The sequence below is a fragment of the Trematomus bernacchii genome, unplaced genomic scaffold (genome assembly GCF_902827165.1).
Source record: "Trematomus bernacchii unplaced genomic scaffold, fTreBer1.1, whole genome shotgun sequence".
Classification (NCBI taxonomy): domain Eukaryota; kingdom Metazoa; phylum Chordata; class Actinopteri; order Perciformes; family Nototheniidae; genus Trematomus; species Trematomus bernacchii.
Window position 1 is genome coordinate 2,732,214 of NW_022987581.1, and position 12,611 is coordinate 2,744,824.

Here is a 12,611-nt window from a genome sequence, read left to right on the forward strand (position 1 = left end):
GGTGGTGACGTGAAGTCATGTGACCGTGCTGTAGTTCCTTTATAGCCCAACATTAGCCTCCTTTAGCTTAGCGGTGGTGACGTGAAGTCATGTGACCGTGCTGTAGATCGTTTATAGCCCAACATTAGCTTTTTATTTCTGGAGATTGCATTCACGCTTCAAAAATCTAAGCTAACTATCTTAGCTAAAGGTGGCTAATGTTGGGCGTGATGACGTTTAGTCGTCTCATTTAGACACTTGTTAGCAACCGCTGTTTTTAAATCCACCAGTGGGGTATTTACTGACGTATTTTATGTCGTAGAACAAAACTTTAATATCTCTTCAGCTTGAGTTAACCACAGACCTTATTTCAGGATAACAACCAAAAACACATTCAAAAAATGTTTTCGACTTTGAGAGAAGCTAACTTGAAGTGCTACACTGCTAACTCATTTTGGGTTAAGGACTCATTAAAATAAAGGCTTGAGGTAAACAATAAAACCCTCTCCCAGTGAGAGGTTGAGAAGTTCCTCTGTTTTGTTTTGTGCTGCTATGAAAAATGTTATTAGCATAAATTGGGGAAACATCCTTGAGCCAAGGCTTGATTAGTGCAGCCAATTACCGGCCTCTTGTTTGGCTGAGCTCTTTTGAAGTATAAAAGGTCTGTTAGGTCATTCATTTCTTTCAGACTTAACAATACTTGTGCCTAACAAGAAGCTGCAGGGTTATGTTTATCTGTATAACAATCTTCAGAGAGCTGCTCCTAGTTTAGAAAACACTATATGGATTACAAACTAAATACATTTCTGATGTTCTTGTGGAATATAAACCCCTTTAATCAGAGCTGTGTGTGGGCTACTGGACCAATTACAAACTACTGCAAAAGTAGAAGTACTCAGATCTTGACCTTGAGTAAAAGTAGAAGTACTCAGATCTTGTACTTGAGTAAAAGTAGAAGTACTCAGATCATGTACTTGAGTAATAGTAGAAGTACTCAGGTCTTGTACTTGAGTAAAAGTAGAAGTACTCAGATATTGTACTTGAGTAAAAGTAGAAGCAGTCAGATCTTGTACTTGATTAAAAGTAGAAGTATTCAGATCTTGTACTTGAGTAAAAGTAGAAGTACTCAGATCATGTGCTTGAGTAAAAGTAGAAGTACTCAGATCTTGTACTTGAGTAAAAGTAGAAGTACTCAGATCTTGTACTTGAGTAAAAGTAGAAGTACTCAGATGTTGTACTTGAGTAAAAGTAGAAGTACCAGAGTGTAGGAATACTCTGTTACAGTAAAAGTCCTGCATTCAAAATGTTCCTCAAGTAAAAGTAGAAAAGTATTATCATCAAAATATAGTGAAAGTAGCGACAGTAAAAGTAGTCATTGTGCAGATTGGTCCATTTCAGAATAATATATATGATGTGTTTTATAATGATTGATCATGAAAGTGTTCTCAAAGCTGGTAAAGGTGCAGCTAGTTTGAATGACTTTGTATACTGCAGGGTAGCTTGTGGATTTACTCCAGGTGGAACTAAAGTCTGATTTAACACTTGATTATATTTCACATCATTCATCCACATCTGTGAAGTAACTAAAGGTATTAAATACATGTAGTGGAGGAAAAGTACACCATTTACCTCTGGACTGTAGTGGAGTAGAAGTACACAGTAGCATAAAAGTACCTCAGAATTGAATCTTAAATGTGGTGCATGTTTTCCCTGTTAAACACAATATACTGATGACATCTGCATGAAGCCACTATATGACAGGTCTATCTGTAATAGTGCATATAAACTGTTAGCTGGGCTTTAGTGGGGGGTTGGAGCCGCTGAAACAGAACCAGTTTGGAGGTTGAACTAATGTCAATGTGACCTCCCTTTAATATGTTTGGCTGCAGAGTGGAGGTTATCTGTCCTGCTGTGCTCTGCCGTCACCGTGACTTTGGTCAGCTCGTTTAGATCAGTGATGTTTTTCAGGATTAGAAGTCTTAGCTGTTATTTTGCACTCATTTTTAGGGGAAATTAGGTTTTGTGAGCAGTAAAAATGTGCAATAAAGAGATAAATAACATCATATAGGAACCCAAATATGTATAAAAGCATATTTAGTTAGTACAACAATGTGAAATAAAGATAAATAGGATAGAAATAAATAGATATACATAAAAAGTTAAACTGAAATTGGGCATAAATTAAATAATACAAAAATAATACATTTAAAAAACATTAGTTAAGTAAAAATGTGCATGTCAATATATAGTGTTTTTTTAATATGTATAAAGATATTATTGATAAATCTAAATGTACATTATAATACGATAATCACCTTAGTGATATAGGTTATGAGGATAGGAAATTAGATATGGTATATTCTTTCCATTTCAGTAAAATAAAACATTGATATGTCCATTAAATACCTCATCAGCAGGAGAGGACTCTTTAAAGTAGAGACACTGCATACTGATATACACCTGAACATCAGCAGGAGAGGACTCTTTAAAGTAGAGACACTACATACTGATATACACCTGAACATCAGCAGGAGAGGACTCTTTAAAGTAGAGACACTACATACTGATATACACCTGAACATCAGCAGGAGAGAACTCTTTAAAGTAGAGACACTACATACTGATATACACCTGAACATCAGCAGGAGAGGACTCTTTAAAGTAGAGACACTACATACTGATATACACCTGAACATCAGCAGGAGAGGACTCTTTAAAGTAGAGACACTACATACTGATATACACCTGAACATCAGCAGGAGAGGACTCTTTAAAGTAGAGACACTACATACTGATATACACCTGAACATCAGCAGGAGAGGACTCTTTAAAGTAGAGACACTACATACTTATATACACCTGAACATCAGCAGGAGAGGACTCTTTAAAGTAGAGACACTACATACTGATATACACCTGAACCTCAGCAGGAGAGGACTCTTTAAAGTAGAGACACTACATACTGATATACACCTGAACATCAGCAGGAGAGGACTCTTTAAAGTAGAGACACTACATACTGATATACACCTGAACATCAGCAGGAGAGGACTCTTTAAAGTAGAGACACTACATACTGATATACACCTGAACATCAGCAGGAGAGGACTCTTTAAAGTAGAGACACTACATACTGATATACACCTGAACATCAGCAGGAAAGGACTCTTTAAAGTAGAGACACATTCTTTCCATTTCAGTAAAATAAAACATTGATTCGTCCATTAAATGCCTCTTGTCTTCAGCCCCTCTCTCTCAGGTTATTCACAGATCCATTTTGTCCCTTTCTGTGTCAGCGCTGCCTCCTGAGAGGTCACGGTTTTTAAAAATGCAATAGAGATTCCATTATTCGGCACACATAAAAATAAGTCCTAATGATCTATTATTGATGTTAAAGTGGATTGATTTATTCATGAAAGTCTCCTTTTGTCCCTCGCTGGTCCGAGAGAAGAAATGGCTCAAAAAATAAGAGGTTGTTTAATGTCCCACCGTCCCTGGGTGTGTCTCTTCCTAAACTCTTCTCCTTTACCTCGGTGCAATCAGAATCAGAGTCAGAATACCTTTATTCGTCACACACAAAAATGAAATGTAAAATGTGTGATATTGGGCTATATAAATACACTTTGCTTGATTGATTGATTGATTGATGATCTAACCCCTGATTGTGTGTGTTGTCAGGTGGCTGTGTGTGGTTCTGGTGTTCAGCACTAAAGGCCAGCGGTACCTTCGGGTCGGACTCGCTGTGCCTCTGTTCGGCTCCGTGGCCACCCTGAGGAGGATGGTGGCTGACGAGGGACAAATCTCCCCAGACCAGGTAACAAGAAGCAGAAAAAAAGACTGAAATTCACCCCAAAATCGTCTTATTTTTAACCACAAAGAAGGAAAACTGTGTGTGTTGACATGAACATATTGACATATTTAATCTCTATACATACATTTAGTCATGCAACAACTAAAAGCTTTCTATGTAAATGTATAATCTAACAATTTAATTGAAAGAATGGCAATTTTAATGTAAAAATGTTCCTTTTATCAACCAAAATGACGAGTAATATTAGATTATGACGAGCAATTAGTAACTAAAACTCACTTTTGGTAAAGAGCTAACGTAAGAGGGACTTGTAAAAGTTATTTGCAGGAATTAGCGCTCATTTGAAGTTAGTGTGATGAAGGGCTGGAGGACAGTTCGGATTGATCTTAATTACGATTTATTTCTTCCCCTGACATAAACAGGGATAATTAACAACAACAAAATAAACAGGAAAACATGCCAAATAGTTATTGCACGCCGTCGGCTGTAAGGCAGTCTTATCCACTTGTCTGAAATGCATTAAGCCGGCTCAGAGATTAGGAGGAATAATAAAGCAAACAGTGGTTTTCCATCAGGTGGGTTCAGAGTTCACGTTCACACAGCCTTAGGTCCGGTGTCCACAGAGCAAGAGCTCCAAATGCTTTGTGCTTTGACTGTTTATAAAGCGTATAATATTAAGGATAATCCAATATTTGAGTAAAATAAAGGCATTTGAAGTATTTTGACTCGATCAAAGTATCATATATCTTGATGGGTAATCACAGACTGGTATTTGTCAAAGTTTACTCAGCACTTATTCAGCGCTCACTCTGACAGCCGTAGAGAAGCAGTACGATCCGTGAGGTAAAAGTTCAACAATCACCTGCAGCAACATCCAGGGTTCAGACAATCTCTTTTGTTCTGATCTGTTTCTGTCATATATATAAAGTTTAGGAGAGACAGACGGGGTCAAAACAAGCTTTACTTCAATTTCCACAGTGACGTCACCCGTGCTTTTCTGAGAAGTTGAAAAAGGTTTAACTAGAAGTGCTGTTGAAAGGAAACTAATGTGTGTGTGTGTGTGTGTGTGTGTGTGTGTGTGTGTGTGTGTGTGTGTGTGTGTGTGTGTGTGTGTGTGTGTGTGTGTGTGTGTGTGTGTGTGTGTGTGTGTGTGTGTGTGTGTGTGTGTGTGTGTGTGTGTGTGTGTGTGTGTAGGTGATCCTGACGGAGGTTTACTCCACGGGTTTCCATCGCTCCTTCTTCGATGAGGAGGATCTGACGAGCATCGCTGAGAACGACGTGGTCTACGCCTTCCAGGCTCCGCCCCTTTACATCAGAGGAGGCTCCGCACGCATCTCAGGTACAAAAAGTGCAATCCTGCAGTCTTTAAAACCGAGGCAAGGATTCAAGGATTCAAGGCTTTCATTGTAATTTGTACATTGATGGATGGATGGATGGATGGATGGATGGATGGATGGATGGATGGATGGATGGATGGATGGATGGATGGATGGATGGATGGATGGATGGATGGATGGATGGATGGATGGATGGATAGATAGATAGATAGATAGATAGATAGATAGATAGATAGATAGATAGATAGATAGATAGATAGATAGATAGATAGATAGATAGATAGATAGATAGATAGATAGATAGATAGATAGATAGATAGACACAAGAAATTAGCAGTCCAAAATATTTCAGAAATAAAATAGCATTAAAAAGTAAAATAAAAAATAGATGTACATGTGGAAAATATACATGTGGAAATACAAATCAGGTGTTTAACAGAAAGACGACACTTATGTGATATGATATCCAAAATCTCACATGATACGGATGTGTTGCCCACCTCTAGTACATAATTCATTCTTCCCCTTCTTTAACTTGAATCCATGTACAGATGTAAGCAAAACAACCCGTTTTATTCATTTACTTTGGTTAATGAAAGCCTGGGGGAGTCCTCCGTACTGCAGGGGGCTTTAGAGGGCGCATAAAGAGCTCTTTGAATTACTCCCCCTCTGAGCAGATCAGATTTATGCCTCTGTTGTTCAGAGAGTGATGTAAAGTGTGTTTCTCAGTGTGTATCCCCCCCCCCCCTGTTTCTCTCTCTGTGGTGTAAACAAACCTGCTCTCTCTGCAGGCCTGTGAGTGTAGTGCTGTCCCTCAGGTTCTTACTGCCTGCTGGGGTTCATACTCAATACATTAGAGGACTCTTTAAAGTAGAGACACTACATACTGATATACACCTGAACATCAGCAGGAGAGGACTCTTTAAAGTAGAGACACTACATACTGATATACACCTGACCATCAGCAGGAGAGGACTCTTTAAAGTAGAGACACTACATACTGATATACACCTGAACATCAGCAGGAGAGGACTCTTTAAAGTAGAGACACTACATACTGAAATACACCTGAACATCAGTAGGAGAGGACTCTTTAAAGTAGAGACACTACATACTGATATACACCTGAACATCAGCAGGAGAGGACTCTTTAAAGTAGAGAAAATACATACTGATATACACCTGAACATCAGCAGGAGAGGACTCTTTAAAGTAGAGACACTACATACTGATATACACCTGAACATCAGCAGGAGAGGACTCTTTAAAGTAGAGACACTACATACTGATATACACCTGAACATGAGCAGCAGAGGACTCTTTAAAGTAGAGACACTACATACTGATATACACCTGAACATCAGCAGGAGAGGACTCTTTAAAGTAGAGACACTACATACTGATATACACCTGAACATCAGCAGGAGAGGACTCTTTAAAGTAGAGACACTACATACTGATATACACCTGAACATGAGCAGCAGAGGACTCTTTAAAGTAGAGACACTACATACTGATATACACCTGAACATCAGCAGGAGAGGACTCTTTAAAGTAGAGACACTACATACTGATATACACCTGAACATCAGCAGGAGAGGACTCTTTAAAGTAGAGACACTACATACTGATATACACCTGAACATCATCAGGAGAGGACTCTTTAAAGTAGAGACACTACATACTGATATACACCTGAACATCAACAGGAGAGCACTCTTTAAAGTAGAGATACTACATACTGATATACACCTGAACATCAGCAGGAGAGGACTCTTTAAACATTTGGCCACTTCATTTTAATTCAAATCCTCCTCCCTCTTCCACTATTAGTTATTTATATATAACTTTTTATTCAAAACTGGAGCAAACCCAAAGTAAATACGAAGTAAAAAGGCAGCACAGCTTGTTTTGGTACTAAATGTTAGAAAGAACATTTTACTTTTGATAAATATCTGACCAGCCTGTTCAATTATTTACATGCATACATGAAATATTAACTGACTTTATTTATTTATTTTACTCAAGTCCAGCACATAAGCATTTGTATGCCTTGCTGTTTGTGAGAAATCAAAGCTATACAATTAAAAAGTTGTGGGTTAAAAATAAATATCAAACTCCCATCAGGGGTCTCATTAAAGCTACGTTTGGTCATCTAAGTGTTTTTATGTGCAGTGGTAATGTTAACAATTTGGATTAAATTAAATAAAGCCACATGGTAAGTGAAGAAAAAAGTATCCTGCAATTAGTGCAAAACATATGCAGAGGTTTAATTATAATGATCATGCACATTAGCGGTCAGTTTCCTTAAAATAGACTTGATAGATGCATAAATTCAGTGGGTTTTAATGTGCATTACTCAGACAATTAAATGTAAAACCTCCTGATGTTAAGGGTTGTTAAAGGTCCCATGTCATGGCCATTTCTACTGATCATAATTCCATTGTTGAGGTCTACTAAAATAGATTTACATTGTTCAATGTTCCAAACTCACATTGGTTTCTCATACAGCATCTCTGTATAGTATGTGTATAGTGACTCACTCTCTGTCCTACACGCCTTGTTGGAGCTCCTGCCCCCCCCTCCCTATGAGCCCACTGTGCTCTGATTGGTCAGCTCGCCCACTCTGTTCTGATAAGTCCACCACCGTTACAGCGGAACATCAGTGATTATGTGTTACAATGGCGTTAGCAACCAGAAAATGACACCAGTAAGGACAAACAGATGAGAATGCTGCGAGGGGTCTGGGTGCCGTGTTGGCGGGACGTTGCGCGGCTCGCTGGTGCGAGGAGCAGACAGTGTGAGCTGGGTTCTGCTTGCTGCGTGGGGCCTGCGAGACAGCGAGACATCGCGAATGGACGCGGGAAGCGGGGGGTGCTGAGGGGGCTGCAGCACCCCCATCTGCGAGGCTCCACTAGCACCCGCACCCCCAAACGCGGCGCACCTACAGTGTAAGCGCGCCACAGTTTCGTCGCTGCGAGGCTCCACTAGCACCTCCCCCCCCCAGCCTATCACAGTTTTGCCACTGAGAGAGTGTGTGTGTGTGAGGAGCTCCACGGATTGGTCCATTTGGTCTAATGGGTCCATTTGGGTATGGTCACGTCACTGTACCCAGGAAGAAAATGAGAAATGTCCAACGAGGCGTTCTGGGGCAGCATAGACAGGTATTTTCTGTGTTAGAGTTTTACTCGATACAGGGTGTACTTTGAGGGTTTGTGACTCTGCAGACCGTTTACATGCAGAAAAAGCTACATAACACACAAGGGGACGGGTAATAACCGGAAAAGCATGACATGGGACCTTTAAAGGCAACATGAGAATACAGCTGTTCAGAGTCTTGGATTTCGTTTTATACAAAAGGGAAAGAATGATGGCGTTACCTTCCTACCTTTTCTTACATTATCTTTTTATCGCTTCTTGTTGCTTCTATGAAATCAGACATCTTTGTCTTATAAGATCGAGTTGGGTCACAACAATTTTACTGGATATTGTTACTGTTACTATAACACTATCATTATTTCATGAAGAACTGTACCTAAGTGTATTTTTGAAGTACTTGAGGAGTACAAACAAACAAAGTACCAGTATTTATTACAAAAACTTAAAAAAGAAAGTCGTAAACTTGAATAATTTGTAATTTTAGTCTAACCTGTTAACTGCTACTTGATGCAACAATAAAAACAACCTAATAATGTAATATATTTAATAATATATCACACCAGGCCATTTTCAAAGTTATTTTAATACTTTAAGTATGTTTGCTAGATTGTATTTCACATTATATAAAGGTACTTTTACATATGAATACTTAAGCTGTGCACTGTATGAAGTAGAAATATTCCAAACTGATCCCAGTCCACATGTAGCTTCTTCATTAACCCTGTGATTGCAGAGTGTTGACCCTGACAATGAGAGTAACGATAAGTATGCACAGCTTTTCATTTATTAATGTCGCTCTAATCAAGCCGGTGATGAAACCAGTTTGAATCATGCTCTGTAATTTCAACGAGCGGCGACCTCTGACAGCTGTGGGAATAATTTATGGGGGAAATCTCCTTTTAATAAGCCGGAGAAACGTGTGAATGAAACTGAATTTGAAGCAGGGGTCACCTCCCGGTCTGTCGCACTGAGATTTACACAGAGACGACTTTCCTCTCGTCACTTATTAAATCCTTTTTATGGCTTGCTGTCGAAAACGTTACTGTTCCTGCACATTTCTTCAAGGCTCCTGTCACTGCGATACTGATTTCTACCTTGTTTACGGCGTGAGAAATGATAGAAGTATGAGATATATGTAGTGGTTGAGTAGTATATTGATCAAATAGAATTTTGAGATACTTTACTGAAGTATTTTCATGTTATACTATTTATACTTCTACTTCACTACGGAATTTCAGAAGCCAGTATTGTACTTTTTCCTCCACGCTGTTTACAGATTCAGATTTATAGTGTAAACAAAATATAAATAAATACACATTTACATATAATTATAGGTTTAGATATTCAGCAGCATTTTATAAGGTCATTAAAATCCACCTTGACCAGCTTTGATGAACACATTATCGCATATATAATTTACGTTTGGTACTTTGAAGTGGACCTATCATGCTATATTTGAATAATATAGTGTAGGACCATACCTATATAAGGCATATTTATACTTTTTTTTTTTCAAAATACCAAACAGATCATGCATTTTAGCCATGCCTCATTTTGCTCAATTTGAAAAATGTTAGCTCTGTTTTAGCAAGGGCTGATTCAGTGAGAACAGCACCATCTACAGGCCTGGCATATGTACTACAGCGTCTCCAGCGCTTTCGAACGGCAATGGCCGTGACTGTCTCCTCCTGATTGGTGGAGTTGGCCCAATAGCCGTAGCGCCACCGTCCTGACGTCAGGACAGTGTTCAAATCTGGATCAGTTTTTATCAGATCCGTTGCAGCCCCTTTTTTAGAGATTTGGGTATGGAGGAAAATAGAGAGGGTTGTGTTTTCTGACACTTGGTGAGTTCCCTGGAACACTGGGGACACATATTCATGTATAAAAGACGAACAAAAGTGCATTTTGCATGATAGGTCCCCTTTAAGTATATTTTGCTAACCAATACTTATGTACTTTTAAGATTTGAATGCACTTATTTCACTAGTTCTAATTTTGTGTTTCCTCTTGCATCGATGTGTTTTAACGCTGTTGGATAATTCCCATGGCTGTACAGAAAAAGGCACGTCCATCATAGCAAGGCAAAATGGGAAAATGAGCAACCAAACACACAAAAAGTTAACTTTGTTTAGCCGACAAACCTGTTGATCCTAATCTTTTATTATGAATAAACCTGGGACTAGTTCTAGGAAACAGCAGGACGTCAGTGAGCTCATCGTTCCTCTTCATCATTAAACAGACACAGAGGAACAGCCAGACTAAACACAGCAGAGTATCTGAGAGCCCATAATTAAACACCTCTGCCTCTGAAGGATCCTCTCTACACCCCAATCAACAACTCCCATTATCTGTCTGCACATTGGAAGTCTCAGAACAACAGAGGTGTTTACACAAATACAAGCACATGATGTCTGCCTTGTTTAAATATTTGTTTTGATGTTGTGATAGTTGAAGCAAAAATATAATTGCCGGAAGTAATAAGCTAACTTTAGGCTGTAAAGGAACTACAGCACGCTCACATGACTTCACGTCACCACCGCTAAGCTAAAGGAGGCTAATGTTGGGCTATAAAGGAACTACAGCACGGTCACATGACTTCACGTCACCACCGCTAAGCTAAAGGAGGCTAATGTTGGGCTATAAAGGAACTACAGCACGGTCACATGACTTCACGTCACCACCACTAAGCTAAAGGTGGCTAATGTTGGGCTATAAAGGAACTACAGCACGGTCACATGACTTCACGTCACCACCGCTAAGCTAAAGGAGGCTAATGTTGGGCTATAAAGGAACTACAGCACGGTCACATGACTTCACGTCACCACCGCTAAGCTAAAGGAGGCTAATGTTGGGCGTGATGACTTTTAGTCGTCTCATTTAGACACTTGTTAGCAACCATCATCATTTTTGGGTTCTAGGACTCATTCCTGCACCACTCTATAGTTCAAATGAAATACACTGGCAGCTATCCTCTGTTAGTTCAACACAGTCTCACGGCATTTCGTGTTATAGTCACGAAATTAATCTATTGATTCGTGTTCACCAACACGATTTCGCCATTTTTTTCGTGTCACACAGAACGATTTTTAAAAGCAATGTAAATAATAACAAATTAGAAGGAAAAAGACATTTAAAAAAATACAGATTTCAGTATTCTGACACAGAACGATTTTAGAAGCAATGTATTTCTATTGGTAGTATGTTTCGTGCCTGCACCAAATAATAACAAATTAGAAGGAAAAAAAGATGACAACAAATACAGATGTCAGTATTCTGAGGCTCTGAGCCATTTCTTTTCCTCACTGATGGCAAAAAAACTCAGACATTATACAATTTAAAATAAAAGGGATAGGGTTAGGCTTAGGGTAAGATATTGAGTAAGAAAATGTTTTTATGAACCACACAGCTTCTGGTCTTCCAAGACCCGACCGGACAAAAAGACGTGTTGCAGGCACGAAACATACTACCAATAGAAATACATTGCTTTTAAAATCGTTCTGTGTGACACGAAAAAAAGGTGAAAATCGTGTTGGTGAACACGAATCAATAGATTAAATTAATTTCGTGACTATAACACGAAATGCCGTGAGACTGGGTTGGTTAGTTAGCTAGCTTGCAAAGTAGATAGCTTATTTTAGCTAGCTAATTTCACGGTCAGATAGATAGAGAGCAAACGTTTGCTAGCTAAGTAGCACAGTGCCAGCTTAATTGAATTAACAGAGGAGATAAAGAGAGGCTAAAATGTTCCTTCCTTATCAATTATCACCCTCACTGTAGGTCTGTAGGTTAACTTGTTTTTATAGATAACAGTTATTATACTTTATAGTAATTCAAATTACAAAATGTTGACATCTCTTCAGCTTGTGTTAACCACAGACCTTATTTCAGTCTTACTAAAAACATGTTCAAAGAACTTCGAGTCAAGGGAATGTTAAAATGCTGACTCAATTCCGATTTTACGACTCATTCCTGCACCACTCTCCTCCTTCTTATCTGTATCGACGAGTGTAATTCACCGTGTGATTTATAACGGTGAACTTCTGAGTCCAGAGGTTTTCAGCTGTGTGAGCAGAACGTCACATTTCACGAGGATCTTTAAATCTCTGCTTTCAGCTCAGTCAGTCTCACTCCTGCTGATATAGATAGATAGATAGATAGATAGATCGTACTTTATTGATCCCAAATTGGGAAATTGTTTTTGTTGCAGCAGCATAAAAGGCATTTTACAATAAAACAAAATATACAAGAATAGAAATAAAATAAAATAAAATATAAATAAAATATAAAATATACATGTCAAAATACAAAATAGAAAATATACATAC

General features: G+C 38.7%; 1 protein-coding gene across 1 annotated transcript in view; it reads left to right on the forward strand.

Annotated features, from left to right (window-relative positions):
- The window catches only part of LOC117479957 (ubiquitin carboxyl-terminal hydrolase 43-like), a 66,394-nt gene that overhangs the window by 26,667 nt on the left and 27,116 nt on the right, over positions 1–12,611 (forward strand). Inside the window, exons 4-5 of the mRNA XM_034127060.1 lie at positions 3,658–3,793; positions 4,985–5,129. Coding sequence (XP_033982951.1) covers positions 3,658–3,793; positions 4,985–5,129 — 281 coding nt within the window. The remainder of the gene's footprint in view (positions 1–3,657; positions 3,794–4,984; positions 5,130–12,611) is intronic.